The sequence below is a fragment of the Anarhichas minor genome, unplaced genomic scaffold (assembly GCF_050575085.1).
Source record: "Anarhichas minor isolate MPS153535 unplaced genomic scaffold, ASM5057508v1 ptg000046l, whole genome shotgun sequence".
NCBI classification, from domain to species: domain Eukaryota; kingdom Metazoa; phylum Chordata; class Actinopteri; order Perciformes; family Anarhichadidae; genus Anarhichas; species Anarhichas minor.
The window spans coordinates 1,509,005-1,526,320 of NW_027466492.1; the positions used below are offsets into that span (position 1 = coordinate 1,509,005).

The 17,316-nt window shown below is 40.8% G+C and overlaps 2 protein-coding genes across 4 annotated transcripts; one reads left to right on the forward strand and one right to left on the reverse strand.

Moving 5' to 3' along the window:
* The first annotated feature begins 2,476 nt into the window (after positions 1-2,476).
* On the forward strand, positions 2,477-5,546 carry LOC142971433 (uncharacterized). Of its 2 annotated transcripts, XM_076111941.1 has the most exons (3): positions 2,477-2,601; positions 4,056-4,219; positions 4,934-5,546. In XM_076111941.1, exons 2-3 carry the CDS (start codon positions 4,063-4,065, stop codon positions 5,383-5,385), a joined length of 609 nt encoding a protein of 202 aa, XP_075968056.1. In that variant the 5' UTR covers positions 2,477-2,601; positions 4,056-4,062; the 3' UTR covers positions 5,386-5,546. The 2 variants fall into 2 exon arrangements, with proteins under 2 accessions (XP_075968056.1, XP_075968057.1); XM_076111942.1 differs by lacking the exon at positions 2,477-2,601 and having other exon boundaries at positions 4,028-4,219.
* Positions 5,547-9,691: 4,145 nt separating this feature from the next.
* On the reverse strand, positions 9,692-16,907 carry dcun1d5 (DCN1, defective in cullin neddylation 1, domain containing 5 (S. cerevisiae)). Of its 2 annotated transcripts, none has more exons than XM_076112091.1 (10): positions 16,814-16,907; positions 15,247-15,307; positions 13,895-13,937; positions 13,711-13,810; positions 12,833-12,998; positions 12,396-12,487; positions 12,099-12,207; positions 11,729-11,833; positions 11,425-11,527; positions 9,692-10,125 (listed from the first exon to the last, which is right to left on the reverse strand). In XM_076112091.1, exons 4-10 carry the CDS (start codon positions 13,776-13,778, stop codon positions 10,070-10,072), a joined length of 699 nt encoding a protein of 232 aa, XP_075968206.1. In that variant the 5' UTR covers positions 13,779-13,810; positions 13,895-13,937; positions 15,247-15,307; positions 16,814-16,907; the 3' UTR covers positions 9,692-10,069. The 2 variants fall into 2 exon arrangements, with proteins under 2 accessions (XP_075968206.1, XP_075968207.1); XM_076112092.1 differs by having other exon boundaries at positions 16,821-16,905.
* Positions 16,908-17,316: the final 409 nt, after the last annotated feature.

Sequence of the window (17,316 nt, forward strand, 5' to 3'; positions counted from 1 at the left end):
AGTACATCATCGAAATGTACTTAAAGCACCAAAAGTAACCATTTGAGAATATTATATATGTTGTTATTGCATTTTAATTAATGATGCATTCAAGTTTTCATCACTTTAATGTTGCAGTTGGTAAAGGTGGAAATCCTTTTAACTACCTTAAATACTGCTTAACCTATATTAATAAAGGCGCATCATAACGTATTAGTTGACTTATATTTTATATTAATCATCTAAATCTGATAAGTAACTAAAGCTGTCAAATAGACATGAAAAAATACAATATTTTCCTCCAAAATGTATCATAGAAAGTGTATATATGTTAGTATATTATATATATATATATATATATATATATATATATATATATATATATATATATATATATATATATATATATATATATATATATATATATATATATATATATATATATATATATATATATATATATATATAGTATAGAGTTCAATTCCTTGTAAGTTTCAACATGCTTGATTCAGAGTTGAAAGATGATTAAGATTCTGTTTTTTGTTGCAGATCCAGCATTAATTTAACCAATGCAAATTATACAAAGTGGTATAGTGTTCATGATACAGTGCCTTTACTCACAGTGCTTTAGAATAAATGAACAACATCTGCAAAGCATTTAAGAAAGGATACCACAGACCGGATAATGTCTGTTCAAAAGAAGCCTACACTCTAGAAACAAACAAAACACAGGAGATACAGCACATGATGTTTTTAAACATAAACCCAGAAATATAAAAGCACCTTTTACATTTTATGACAGTCAGGAAGGATATTTCTTTGTCAAGGAAAGTTATGTAATAATATGTAATATAATATGTAATATAATAATATGTAGTAATGCACCACCGACCTCTGGTGGTTGCTGTAGTAATTACAGGAGTAACTGTTCCATGTGTGAAACCTGATACCAGTACAACATATAATATACTACTGCTACTACTACATACAAATATATATTCATATCTCACCCCACTGCAAACCAGCAGCATGATTGTATAATATTACATGATATACATAATAACCGAGTTTTAATACCCTACTATTTTAGTGCTTGCTTATTCCTAAATATATATTTTTTTAATTTAAAATTTTTTAAAACATCCGGACAACGATCAGATTACTTCATTTAATTTTGTATTGTGCCAACTCATAAATGAAACGGGTCCAAACAAAAGGTAAGTGGCCATCTCAAAGGCTGACATCTCCTAAAGTAGGATACGTATTTTTTGATTTTGGGGTGGACTGTCCCTTTAATGAAACAAGCATCAAATAACAGAAAACCTGGGCCAGGTGGTATTCCTGCAAAGGTTTACTGGTTGTTTTTTGGTCGGCTTTGGAAAAATATAATGATGCAGCCATGTCTGCACTATATAACTGAGGAGTACTTAAAGGCAGCATCATATATACACAATGTACAGGGACTGGGTGGGACGGGCGTCAGTATCGGGGCCCTAGCTTGCCATGCTAGCTGAATGGCCCTAGAGATTTTGGACCATTTGGACTGAAATATCTCAACTGTTGGATAGAGTGTCATAACCGGTAGAGCACAAGATGCTCTAGATTGCCTAATGGTGCTTAAAACAGAAGAGGACAGCAGCATTTTAATAGATTTATAATAAGTGGATGTCAAAAAAAGGAATACAGTGAAAATCCTGATAGATAATGTGTAAATAAAAGACTTCATGAAATAAAATTGTGGCTGCAGTTCTCAGGAGGCGGAGCCTCTTCTACCAGGGTGTGCACAGGTGTGTTGCACACAATGACTGGAATGTGATTGTTTTTTTTCTTTACCTGCCTTTCCAGTTGAATTCTGGGTGTTCTGATGACATAATGTGTACACTGCATAGATATGAGTGTGCCCATACCTCCTTTATCTGCATAATTCATATTCTAAAATATTATTTTTCAATTCACATGCTCTCAAATTTAGAGGTTTGAAGGACTTTAAAACTGCACGATTAATGTATGAAGTAAAAACATAAGAAACTTCCAGACTATATATTATTTACACATATTATTTAGCAATTTGCATGTTTACAGAAACAAGGATTGGAACAGTCAAGAGAGTTCATTTGAGGAATGTTTTTTAAACATGAAACACTTTTAAAAAACAACACAGTCAACAAACATAAAGCTGAGGTATTTTTTGTTTGGGACTTTTTGAGTATACATAATACACATATATTTTATTTTGTTTCTATCTTATTATGCATTTATGAACTTGCTCTGGTTTTTCAGTATTTAAAAATGCACTTGTATTTGAGTAGTTTAAGTTAAAAAAAGCAAATAATATAAATAAAAAGTGACCTCTCCAGGCTTTACTGATCACAGAGTTTAACTGGAGGTTGAGAACAGCTGTTGGTCAGAAAACAGGTGGCTTTATAAAAACAATGCCTCTGTGATGCTATTAATCTTTAACATCATCAGAGGAGACGACATCCACAGCGTCATGTGAGGAACTGCACTTTACACTTTGCCAGAGGAGACTGGAACAGCGAGACGTCCATCAGACGATGTGTGATCACACAGCAGAAGGAAAAACACGGCTGCATTTAGAGGAAATTACACAAGCTGTCACAGGTAAATATCCCAGACTCTTGAGGGCTCACACCCTCATACTTTTAACAGTACGACTTCAGAGTTTAATGTATGATGAGAGACAGTTTACATGATTGCATACTAAAAACATCATATGACAGATCAACAGAACATAATGGACTCTACTCATGTGACTTATTTGCTCCGATTCAGATTCAAACAGTTAACAGTTTAAGGTACATTTATTTATATTGACATTTTTTTATTGAATTTTGATTTAAAATGTCTCTTTAAAATGATTCAATCCCTCCAACAGTTACAGCATCTTATGGTCACCTATAGTCCACTGTTAGTACACTTAAAGCTGCAACGTGTAATATGTAGCCACATGCTCCAAACAGATAGGGGGCAGCATTTCACCTCTGCTCCAGGGTCCACACTGTCTAAATGTACAGTCATCAGTTATATCAAAATAAAACTCATAACTAACAGCAGGGCACAAGAACTGAGCAGGTCAAAATAACAGTGCTGTCTTATGATGTGTGGCGTTGGCCTGTAGTTTACGGTAGCCATCTGTGTGGTTACTGCGCCGCTAGCCGGGCACCGTACGGAACATATAAGCTTTGCTAGCTTGTTTGTTGGGCTCAATCCAAAGTGGCAGAAAATGAGAAAAATGACTCAAAGCCAAGAGCACAAAAACTCAACTAGCAGTAACAGCACCTGAGCACATTAACAGAAATACAGCGCTCTTGTAGTGCTACGGATAACCTGAGGGGATGAACGCTGGCTTACAACGCATCAATGTTTCTTTCCTGTGACATCTTCAAAGTGAATGTTCAGGCGATATGTTTAGTTCTATAATCGGACTTTTAGGGCTCTGCTATTGATATAAATGACTAAGCCCTTTTCAATGTGCCACAAGAAACACTGAATAAAAGTTCATAACAGCGACTTCCCGCAGAAGCTCTGGCCTAGGGGCCCCCGGGGGCCCTTTTGAATGTTGTGTTTACAAATGGACAAATCCTGCTCCTTCTGCCTTTAAGTACTCAGTGTGCTATTTGCAGAATGGCCCATTTCATAAAAATATATATTATAGAATTATAAATCTTGACTCATTGAGTTTTTCAATGTTGCAGCTTGTAAAGGTCATTCTAACTTAATATACTGCTGGGTAGCTTAACCTTTGGTAATATATAATGATATATTAGTTTATTTATATTTTGTATTAATAATCCGAATCTGTAAAGTAACTTAAGCTGTTAAATGTAGAGGAGTATATAGTACAATATGGACCTCTGAGATGTAGTTGAGCAGAAGTAGAAAGTAGCATAAAATGGAAATACTCAAGTACAAGTACTTCAAGATTGTACTTTAGTACTGCACTTGTATAATTGTACCTAATTGTACCACATAGCCCTGCTATGAATCCAGCTGTCACTGAGTCATTTACAGCTCGTGAGCCATAAAAACACACCTGACTCTGGTTTCCTCTGCAGGATCAAAATGTTAACCAGGTGGTTAACTCTCACGGCCCTTCTGGCCGCCTCAGCAAATCCAGACAGAGCAGCTATTGGCCCTCTGACCGTTGCACCAACCCGCCGGGTCAAAGGCCATCCAGAGGTAGAGCTGACTCTGAACTGTGGAGACGGAAAGAACGCAGGTCAGTGAAGAGGGTCGGACAGAGTCCTGCCTCCACACCTGAGACTAAATCTATGTCCTTTAATTCACCTGAACAATCCACTCAGTATGAATACAAGATGTCCTCTGTTCCACTGAATGATTATACAGGAAGATGCATTTCAAATTCAAATCTATCAGATTATGATATAAGGAACAACTACAGTGAAATAGGCATGACACACTGTATTAGTAATGACGATATCTAGACCAAATTAAAATGACATACATGACACTTATCATGTTTCGTCAGGAATGACGTCCTAAATATATCATAAATACAATTTATTATCTTTACAATACAAGTGTCGTCATGCTAAATATCAGCAGAGTGATACACTGAAATCTGTAAAACAGCTCATGTAGTCACTGTAGTTTGTAATAAACAACTCAAACAGGAGGAAGTAGTGCACTTTTTGGGGACTCTATTTAGCAGCGGATTAATCCACATTTGGTGGTCTAGTGAGAATGTGTGACCGCAGGACGATGAATGTGTGTGTGTGTGTTCATGATGATGAAGAAACATGAGCAACAACGTGGCTCAGTCGATATGATACACACTAAGTGTTACAGTAAGAAAAATATTAAATATGACCAGAGTTATCGTTTAATTACAGTTTCAACACGGCTGTCACACCGTCAGCATTCACCTGCTGCTCTAAAACCTCACCTGTAACCGTCCTTCTTTCATGTACAGGTGTGGTCCAGTACTGGCACACGCCCTTTGGAGACCTCCAGACCCCCGGTTCCCACGGGAAACCGGACCCCGTCTTTGTGCAGCGCGACGGGAGCCTGATGATCCCCAACACCAGCAGCCTACACAGCGGCATGTACTACTGCCTCCTGCGGGACACGGGGGGAACAACACTGTGGTCGTACGAGCTCCATGTTGACAGCGAATATAAGCGAAGCGATGCGTTCAGGTTCAGGAGGGATGTTGGGTCCCCGGAGGAGAGGCAGGCGGGAGTCTCAGACGGTCAGTTTGCGGGAGCTGTGGCGGCTTCAGTGCTGTTGACGTTTGTGGTGGGCTTCAGCGCTGGAGCTCTGACCAGGACTCCGGTTCTCAGGTGCGTTCAGGCCCCCGTACATCCCAGCTTTTTATTCAAACCGGGATCAGACTCACGAAAAATCTGGCGACACACTGGTTAAATCATTTTTCAGATTTTACGTCGGTAAATGCTCAAAACAGGATGTTCTATTCCCAGCACTTGAATGTTCACAGATGACGGAACACAGAAGAGTCTGCTAATTGACTTTTAAATTGCGCTGAAATAAATGTAGACCAATGGATGACAAAAAAATAAAATAGGTTCAAGTAACTGACAGAACAACATTGTTATGGTTAGTCTTTGGAGTCCGGTCTACTTATGATACAGCCATCATATTTAAAAGACAGTGTGTAGCATTTTTGGGGATCTGTTGGTATAAATGGAATATAATATTAACAAGTATGTTTTCTTTAGTGTATAATCACCTGAAATTAAGAATCGTTTTTTCGTGACCTTTAGAATAAACTCATATCTACATAAGGAGCGGGTCCCCGTCATGTAGCCAGCCGCCATGTTCCTACAGTAGCCCAGAAAGGACAAACCAAACACTGGCTCTAGAGGGCCATTTGCGGTTTCACGACGGCTACCTCTGCCCTACACGCTTGGCACACAGAAGTTTGTTGTTTGCAATCTGCAACCTCACCGCTAGATGGCGCCAAATCCTACACGCTGGCCCTTTAAACCTGTGGTATCTAGTTGGAAAGGGACTTTCTTCTCTATTACAGCCGCAGTTCTGATTAAGACTGGAAAGATGGCTTCAGTGCCAGGAAATACTTTGGAAAGCCAATGAGGTCATTGCTCGTCTCCTTCTCCCATGCTGTTCTATGATTTAATGTAGTTTTATATCCCCAGCTGGCTTTATAAACGCCGCTCTACAGGTGCTGGTCATATAATTAGAATATCATCAAAAAGTTGATTTATTTCACTAATTCCATTCAAAAAGTGAAACTTGTCTATTATATTCATTCATTACACACAGACTGATATATTTCAAATGTTTATTTCTTTTAATTTTGATGATTATAACTGACAACTAAGGAAAATCCCAAATTCAGTATCTCAGAAAATTAAAATATTGTGAAAAGGTTCAATATTGAAGACACCTGGTGCCACACTCTAATCAGCTAATGAACTCAAAACACCTGCAAAGGCCTTTAAATGGTCTCTCAGTCTAGTTCTGTAGGCTACGCAATCATGGGGAAGACTGCTGACTTGACAGTTGTCCAAAAGACGATCATTGACACCTTGCACAAGGAGGGCAAGACACAAAAGGTCATTGCAAAAGAGGCTGGCTGTTCACAGAGCTCTGTGTCCAAGCACATTAATAGAGAGGCGAAGGGAAGGAAAAGATGTGGTAGAAAAAAGTGTCCAAGCAATAGGGATAACCGCACCCTGGAGAGGATTGTGAAACAAAACCGATTCAAAAATGTGGGGGAGATTCAGAAAGAGTGGACTGCAGCTGGAGTCAGTGCTTCAAGAACCACTACGCACAGACGTATGCAAGACATGGGTTTCAGCTGTCGCATTCCTTGTGTCAAGCCACTCTTGAACAACAGACAGCGTCAGAAGCGTCTCGCCTGGGCTAAAGACAAAAAGGACTGGACTGCTGCTGAGTGGTCCAAAGTTATGTTCTCTGATGAAAGTACATTTTGCATTTCCTTTGGAAATCAGGGTCCCAGAGTCTGGAGGAAGAGAGGAGAGACACACAATCCACGTTGCTTGAGGTCCAGTGTAAAGTTTCCACAGTCAGTGATGGTTTGGGGTGCCATGTCATCTGCTGGTGTTGGTCCACTGTGTTTTCTGAGGTCCAAGGTCAACGCAGCCGTATACCAGGACGTTTTAGAGCACTTCATGCTTCCTGCTGCTGACCAACTTTATGGAGATGCAGATTTCATTTTCCAACAGGACTTGGCACCTGCACACAGTGCCAAAGCAACCAGTACCTGGTTTAAGGACCATGGTATCCCTGTTCTTAATTGGCCAGCAAACTCGCCTGACCTTAACCCCATAGAAAATCTATGGGGTATTGTGAAGAGGATGATGCGAAATGCCAGACCCAACAATGCAGAAGAGCTGAAGGCCACTATCAGAGCAACCTGGGCTCTCATAACACCTGAGCAGTGCCACAGACTGATCGACTCCATGCCACGCCGCATTGCTGCAGTAATTCAGGCAAAAGGAGCCCCAACTAAGTATTGAGTGCTGTACATGCTCATACTTTTCATGTTCATACTTTTCAGTTGGCCAAGATTTCTAAAAAATCCTTTCTTTGTATTGGTCTTAAGTAATATTCTAATTTTCTGAGATACTGAATTTGGGATTTTCCTTAGTTGTCAGTTATAATCATCAAAATTAAAAGAAATAAACATTTGAAATATATCAGTCTGTGTGTAATGAATGAATATAATAGACAAGTTTCACTTTTTGAATGGAATTAGTGAAATAAATCAACTTTTTGATGATATTCTAATTATATGACCAGCACCTGTATGTGCCTGCTCATGTGGCTATTTACACTTGAGAAATGTAAGGAAATAGTAATCAATTATTTCTTCCCAGTTTATTGAATACAAAAGTTCAAACACATCTGTGGACGATGTCCTTTGCTGTATTGTAATGAAGTAATATAGCCGACAGGCAAAAAAAAGTGACGAATAATGACCTCGTCAATTTTCCGTATTTAGGTATTAATGTATCTTTAATGCAAGATGTGTTGACTCCACCGTTAGGTGTTTAGGGGCGGTCACTACAAGGTTGCGATCACCACGACAACGCTGCCAAACTGACACGCAGGAGCATGGCTCCGAGGTCACCATGACAACCCTGCCGTCCACGTACGACAACCAGGCCTTTAAGATGGAGCATGACAACGATGACTCTGCAGATTGTGCAACCGCAGAGACGACGACCTCACCTCCCCCTGCCAAACCTCAGAGAAGCTTCCGGCAAAAACGACAGGAGGCGGCGCAGGACACCACGGCCTATCTAGAGGGATGTGACTACATGAAGGAGGCAGGAGGAAGTCACAAGGAAAGGAATAAAGGGTGTGATGGGGAGGTAGAAGGAGAGTTATATTTGGAGGATGGTGGGTGTCAAAGTGAAACAGTTGAGGACAAGTGCAGTGGAGACGTAGAGGAGAAAGATGGAAGAGAGAGCAAGGAGGAGTATGAGGGGTGGAGACAGGATGAAGAGGTGGAGGAGGCAGGTGAGCAAGAGAACAGGAGCAAGGAGGATGGAGAGGAGAGGAGAGGAAGTACAGAGGAGAAAGGGAGAGATCAAGAGGAGGTAAATGACGGAGAGAAAAGGAGCGAGGAGGAGAAAGGGAGCGATCAAGAGGAGGTAAATGACGGAGAGAAGAGGAGCGAGGAGGATGGAGAGACAGACATTTGCAGTGAAGATGGTGAGACAGGCAGTAGGAAACAGGAGGAGGGAGGGGGAGACAGGTCGTCCTCCCCGGGCCGCCGTAGCCGCGTCATCCGCCTGTACCAGTACGACGAGGACGGCCGGCGATACGGTCACCTTCCAGACGCCGAGCCGGGCCCGGCCACGAGGCTCAAGCAGCGCTCCCTGTCACTGACGCGCCTCAACGCCATCATGGCCGCCGCCTCAGCGGGGCCGCTGGACACGAGGGAGACGGGGAGCGGAGAGGAGAGGCCACACTTCCACATGGAGATATAGACCCTCCAACAGCTGACGTCCTCAAAAATAAATGCCCCAACATGACGTCACCATCACGACAGCATCTCGATGATTCACCATGTGACTGAACCTCTGCACAGATGTTCTTCAATCATATAGTGGCTTTCATCCTTTCAGGGTTCAGGGACAATTATCAATACGATCCAGCAGGGCCTGTTTCAGAGAGCAGCATTGACAAACCTTCGGGTGTTTTCAGTTTGTTCAATCAACTCTGAATTGAGCTTGGATTCTGTGATTGCTATGGCAACAGGTAAACAAAAAGGCCACGCCTCCGTAGAGATACTAATGTATGTACATGTACAGTGTTCACCCCCTTGGAGTTTTGTTGCATTGAAACCTGGAATTAAAATGGATTTATATTTGAACTTTATGTAATAGAGCAACACAAAATAGTCCAAATTGGTTTAGTGAAATAAAAAGTATTTTCTAATAAATAAAAAGATGAATTCATCTTAATAATGACGCCCGTAAATAAGATTTGGTGCTACAAATTATCTTCATAAATCACATAATTAGATAAATAAAGTCCCCATTTGTGTGATCTAGGGTTTGTTAAAGAAAAGTTCCCCTCATCTCGCGGCTAACCGAGGGTTCTGAAACGGGGCTCAGCTGGCGCTTCATGAAGTCTTCTTGAGGAAGCAGATACTGCATTACAAGTTACCAGGAAACACGCGTGTACTTAAAGTGTTATACCAATTACTACGTCATACTTCCATTTCCTTTTTATTACTGTGAAAACATCTATAAACAAGACACAAAATGGAAAAAATAGTTATTAAGAAAACGTAAATTCCACAACTCTCCTCTCAGTTCATTTTTTTGTGTTTGTCTTTTTATCTTAAGAACATTTTCTTTTCTCAAAATTAACACCATAAAAGTGACTCAGAGAGAGAAAGGCCTGTTCCCACATGGGGATGATTCACTAGTCCATATTTGTGTGTGTGAGTTGTTAAAGTTTGTCAAAGTGAGATCTCAAACTGCAGGTTTTTCCCTTTTCCCTCAAACAATACAGAGTTTCTGCAGCGTTCTGTGGTTTCTGTTTTCTCTCCCCTCTTCTCCTTTTTTTGGTGTTGTGACTTCATCCGCTACGATGCCGACCAAGTCTTCTGCCACTCCACAAACTCGTCTAGCAGCACTGGCCCTGTGGACAAAACAACAAGGACATAGATAATATTAACATAGATCCTGCACGTTTCAATCTGAGAAATCATGTAGCAACAGTTACTCTAAAAACGTACAAATAAATCACTCTTACCATAGTGATCATCATTTATTCACTTCTCTGTACTATATATTGTTTTCCACAAGTCATATTCTAACAGCACTTGAACACAGCATGAACTGGTCTCTAAATATAAAAAGGTGGTCAGTGATTCCACATCTACAGAATGGATTTGTGAAACTTGTACCAGCAATTATCACTGTAACTATAGTTACACTTTAAGTCCGTCTTGCACTTACTAAACGTCATGGCAGTGCTGACCTTTGAGGGAACCCAGAGAACCAGAGTCTAAATGGAGGAAGCTATCATATTAGCTGTGTTGCATCATGCAGTGTCGTATAACTCTTGCTCTGCTGAAGGAGAGGCAACACCAACAGAGATCTCCTCCTGCATCCACAACTAACGGCTGCAGCGGGGTCCAAAGAAATACTAGCTCCCAAAATATATCAAATGTAAAGATCTTATTATCTCTGTTGAAAGAAGAAAAACATCAATATAACGACTGAAACTTATGAACAGTAGTCTATCCGCTCTAGGTGTAATGTAACCTCTTAACACAGAAGCATAAATCCATCTTACCAAGATTCCAGCACCTTCTATTTTTCCAGGAACAGGAGGCAACATTCAATCCTGAAGTGTCTTAAAACTTGCATTCTCTCTCCTCACCAGCAGGGGGCGACTCCTCTGGTTGTATAGAAGTCTATGAGAAAATGACTACTTCTCTCTTGATTTAATACCTCAGTAAACATTGTAAACATGAGTTTATGGTCTCAATCTCTAGTTTCAAGTCTTCTTCAATACAGCATGATGTTCATTTATTAAGTGATGATCCATTTAGAGTCAAACAGACCATAAAGCTGGGGGTGCTTTATGGCGGGGCTACCGTGATTGAAACGTCACTGTCCGTGTTTTCTTCCTATAACTTCAACCCTTTCAGAGTGTTCTCGGTTCATGAAAGTTAATGCAACAACAAAACCGTCGTATTCAGCGGCCAGTTGTACCGAGCTCCACCTCCATCATGTCACCCCTGGCTGCAAAAAGCCAAGGTGGCGACGGCAAAAAAATGCCAAACTCTAGGCTTCAAAACGACAGTCCGCCAACATGACGACTACGTCCACTTCTTATACAGGGGGGGGGGGATTCATTTGTCAGTGCCATTTCCTGTGACTAAAGCCTCGGTGAGGACCTGCTGTGTTTGCGAGTCGCTAGTAAACTCACAAGCTCCGTCTTCATCGTAGTTACTGAGGTCTGTGTTGATGGTCCTGCTGAACTCCAGAACGTTATACCACTGGTCCTTGTTCATCCCTTTGTACTTGGACTGCTGGAGGACAGATAAATGGGGGGGGAGGCAGTGCGGCAGGTGATTGAAAGTTGACTATTACTTGTTTTTTTAGAGAAAAATAGTTATTTTGCAAAGAAACTACTGGTGTCCCCTACAGGCCTTTTACAAGATTTCATAATGAAACAAATTATTGAAACTTCTCTCTGATCCGTCCAAACGGGTGAGAGAACAGGGATTTACCTCCAGGAACTGGTGGAAGACTGGGAAGAGTGGCCATGTTGTCTCCAGCAGCAAGGCCAGCATAGATTTAGCCGTGTCCATGTCCAAACTCCTCTGGTCCTTATCCTAAAGACAACAGTGAGTTATAATTCCCATCTCCGTTTTGACTCCTGCTGATGTCACTTTTCTACAGAGCTCTCAGGTAATGTTCAGTATGACTGTTGGAAAAAGAGGCTGCACATTGATTGTATTAAAGGAGTACACCTGCTCATCACTGCAGGTGAGTGGTTAAAACTACGAGAGGACGGGAAAAACGAGATTTTCAGAGGGTGTCTAGTTATTCTTTAAACAAACGAAGGAGAAAAAACCCCAATAAAACCAGTAAACTCACCCTGGCGAAGTCGAAGGCGTATCTGAAGACGTTTTTGAAGACTACAGAGTCGTTGAGCTCACCGCGCAGGTAATCCAGTTTGCTCTGTAACCGCTCCGTGCAGTCACACCTGCAAGTAGGTGAAGGGACACACGCATCACAAGCAGTCACAGCTCAACGGGTTCTTCTTACAGGTCTAATAACCACTAAAGACTGAGAGGTGTCGGCAGAAATAAACTAAATGTGGGTCATAAGAGCAAGAGAAGTCTCATTAGTGACATTCGTTTTCAGACACATAACAGTTAAAAAGTGACTTACTGTAATAATGTCATTCCCCTGAGCCACTCCTCTTTTGTGAAGAATCCCATACTTGCTGCTTCTAGATGCCAGGCTAGCACCAACATGATGATCTGCGAGAAGAAGAGAGGAGATGCATTTAATCCGTGCAAACGTTTAAATCAAACACTGGTGCATGTGCACGGGGTTCTTCATTTCCTCCACTGTCCCCCAGTGGAATCTCTCTACAGTTTGCAGGGTGGTGGACATGAAGGAGAGTTGAGCACAAAACTAGTTTTGAACACACTCTTCATTTAAATAAAAGCGCTCTGGGTGTTGTAAAACCTAATCGCGTCACAGCGTATGAAGCTTCATGAATAAGTTTGAAGTAGGAGTGACTTTAGTCCTCAGGTTCACTCTCAACACGACTGACCCTGAGACGCTTGATAAATACCCAGGTGAGGGATAAGTGGACTCACATTCTCTGGTTCCACGCCGATGTCTTCACAGAACTTCTCCATGGCCTCCGGACCGACCACCTTGTCGGGGCCGGCGTACGCCTGGAACCAGGCCAGGCACTTCTTATTGGAGAACAGCTTCTCAACGATGACGGGCCTCGCACCTCGGATCTGAGGTCGGGTGAAACTGCAACGCACACCAGAGCTTTGGGTTCATAGATTACACGACACTTTTAAAATGAATGTCATACTGATTTTGTCCTTAAATATAAAAAATTGAGGAGAAAAAAGTCCTCTGGAGCTATCAGGAGTTTCTGACAGCTGCGATAAATCAAAGAATGTCTTAATTGTTCACAAGAGGGCAGAGTGGTGGGATGGATCTAATATACGAGTACGCCTTGAAAAACTATGGTAGGGGCAATATTTTTAACTGGCTACGCATCAATATCTGCCTATAGGTTAATTTAATATGGGCGCCATGTTAACCAATGTTCACACTCGCACGACACCTGCTAGTGTCCCGTAAATAGGTGTCGGTCTCTCTCAAAAGCAAAATTAAACTAACATCCCTAGAAAACAGTCAACTCAAACTTGTTGAAGTGTTAAGAAAAGGCCACCACACAAGACCCAGTAACACCATCCTGACTGTTACATACAGGTGACTCATGGGATATGACAGTGGCATGTCTCTGTCTCTCTCTCACACACACACACACACACACACACACACACACACACACACACACACACACACACACACACACACACACACACACACACACACACACACACACACACACACACACACACACACACACACACACACACACACACACACACACACACACACACACACACACACACACACACACACACACACACACACAGTGTCTGCTTACCTTGTGATTTTACACTTGCGCTCATTATCATCTGCATCAGGATTCTTCCTCTTCTTCTTCACAGGCATCACTGAACCTTTAGTGGGCTTCACTAGCTGGGCTACACATTAGGAAAACCACATGTTGTCAAACACCTCTCCATGACAATACAAGGCAATGATCTATTTAAGGAGGAAGGTCATACCTGTGTACTTCTGGCTGCCTTGTCCATTCAACTCTAAGAGATTCTAGAACAAAAGAAAGACAAAGGTTCCCAAAGGTACACTTTGATAATCCTTCATCCAATCAGAGGCCAGAGATTAAGAGTGCAGCTGTGTTCTCACTGTTTAAATGTTGCACTGCATTGGCTTTGTACGCCAGGGTGTGCCATATCAAAGTGTTCACAATAACACTGGTATTTTCAATATGTTTATAAATAAATTTAAAAAACTTAACATGACAATGGCTCAATTCTGACTTGTTGACATTATGACGACATACCGTTACAAGTATGCCTGAAAGCAAAACTGCCAGCTCGACAAAAAGAATGTATGAATAAAATGAATGAATCTGAATGTGTCAAAATAAATGCATGCATATGTGTGTGTGTGTGGTCTGATGGTAGGCACTGAGTGACAAGTTACAGCAGGAGAATAACTAAAACATCTACATTGTGGAGTTAAAAGAAGAGTCAACAGTAGCTTCTTTGTTTAGATATTTACTTTAGATTTGTGGTCAATATCATTTTATTGTATTATTTATATTTCATACCAGATCTGAATCTCACAGTTTCTGTTGTTTACAAACTAAATACGTGATCTTTTTACTGAGTATTTGCAAACTGATAAATGAATGTTAATATAAAACAACACTTAGCATTGTACACAGCTGCTCAAAACTTTGGGGTCACCTGCCACAGCAGCCTGATTATATTGAGTCAGCTGTCTGAGAGGACGACTCAATAGGTCTGAATGGTCTTTCATGCTTTTATCTTGTAGAAAGTTCTCTTTACTGAGATGTTTTGTTTAGTACATGGAGATCAGAACTCTTTACAACGGTTCAGTCAGACTGACAACAGAAAGAGACAAAGATCCTCTGAGCAGCAGCTGAATAAGAACAGAATAAACCAGTCATTGGAGAAACAAACTGAAAGCTTAACATCAGAATGTGAACAGATTTAAAACAGGAACAGCTTCCTGTTTCAGTGTCAAGTGTTTCAAAGTAATGTCACCTGTAACAAGCTGATACATTAACAGCTGTTCTGCTTTAGCATAGAGAAGTGTTTGGGGTACAACACTATTCTTTCCTGTCATGTAACACTGTGGAGACATCGACTATACGCAAGTTTCTAACTATTTCATTCTTCTTCTTTTGTGGCAGAAAGTATGTCAAATGCAAATAAAACATTTGGTGTCTGAATTATACTGTTTTTATCTCCATTTATTGAAGGAAAGTATTTTGTCACGCTATCAAGAGTAAGAAATACCTTAAATTATATTGATATTATTTTTGGGTCATATCGCCCACTACATAAAATAAATAAACATGACTACTTACAAGCTTGTCCAGCGTTACTGATGACTGAGAGATGGTGCGGACTGTTCCTCAGTGTGGACACCTGAATCAATACAGGCAAGATATCATCAGCACTCAGGGAACATGCTGTACATTACTTATTAAAACCTGGAGGGAAATTGTGGTCACAAGTGATTGACAGCATCTCATTATTAAACATAATTTAGTCCTGAATTGGCTGCATAAATGTGAACATAAGACTATATTTGTTTTGCTTTAATATTAATTCATCTAAATCTATAAATGGTTGCCTGCGTTATTTTGTTGCCATTAAGGCTGAGCTGCTGCTACTCCTGGGACACACACACACACTCCAGCTACAACACACTCTTCTTTCAGACTGTCCACAATAGTTGTGGAAGAGCATAAGTGGGTAAAGAGAAAACACCACACAAGTGTTATTATTTTTAAACACAAAAGCGGTTGAATCATTGCTTTAGTATGAGTGAGATGATGACACACTGTCCAGTTGTTTTAAACCAAGACATTGAAAATGAATCTTGGAAATGAGTATGTAGACTCCTGCTGTATAAAGCAGGTTTAGACACAGAGGCCACCTTCAATTACAGATGTTAGTGAGCCAGCAGCTGTCACAAGTAGGACTCCTTATTCCCCAAATGTCAGCATTTTCTGAGTAATGTTGAATAATACGTTGAATACGTCTGTTTAAACACGGGTTTAACGTGGCATTTGGTCGGTTCAAATGCTATTATCTGTAGGAGTAAGTATTGTTCTTTACTTCAGTTTAAGTATTAATACCGTATTGTTAAAAAAAAAAAGTAAAGTACAAGTACCTCGAATTTGTACCTAGGTACAGTATTTGTGTAAATGTACTTAGTTCCACCACAGTTCAACGCGGACATTGCGTAGGAGCAAAACAGGGTTTATATAACAAGTTTATTAGGACGAAGGCCTTCACGACTAGTCTGTTAGAACTAAAGACTACGTTCTGTAACATTAACTTGCCGTTAGTAGAAGAGATGGCTCATTTAAAATAATAAAATATGTAAACAAACCCAGTGTTTCCGTTACATATTTCAGTGAAAAATCAGAAGGAATGAGTCAAGATTATTTCTAACGTTCATTCATCACACAACATCGGGCCAAACCTGTGTCACGTTAGTAAAAAGAGGATTGTACACTGTAACGACTCTTTTAACGTTAAGTTACCGTCAATTAAAACGGCTTTGGAACAGTTAGCTTCACACGGCTAACGAGGTTAGGATGACTAGGTTAGGCTATACAACTCGGGACCAGAACCCGCCTCTGGTTGTCGATTAAACTCCACAGAGACATTAAATACAACACCAAACATACATTGTTAGTATTACATTATTCTGGGGTCTTCGATGCTAGGACACTTCTTTTGTCTGTTAGCTAGCGGAGCACCACGGGTGTCACAGCTAACGTCACACTGCTAACGTTAGCTAGTTTGTCAACACACGCGTCAAAGGCTCACAAACCCACCAGTTAAAGCGAAGTACGAACGAGTTATTTATTTTAATAACCGACAATAGAATAAGTCATTAAAATACGTCCAAACTCTTACCACTTACACTTGGGCTGACAAATCAGTTCCACCTGCTTCTGGTACACCGGGTTCCTTCTGTCGCCGGCGTTTCCGGGGAGCGGACGATACCACCGGGGCGCTTTATGGGGGTGTAATGCGAAACAACGTTTCCATGTCTATGGTAGTCTTTGCACTCACACGCTTTTACCAAGAGGGAATTAGAAAACAATATTTTCAATCTTATCTAAATAACCGCTAGTAGTAGTAATAGTTCTCCCCGCGAGGAAAGCGGTTATAACGTCCGTTAGGTGAAACCGGCATTTCTTTAAAGGAGCAGTCCGTTATTTTTGGCACGTAGCGCTCAGATGTGGCTCAGAGGATGAGACTCAAACGTGATCAAACACACTGGAGCTAAGACATAGGATCATTTAATTAAAGAATAACACTGTTTGACCAACTCTGACGTGTATATGTTTTTCAATGTGTGGGGTGAATTTGTGGAATGGTTTAAATGCAGAACTCAAGCAAAATAAACATACACC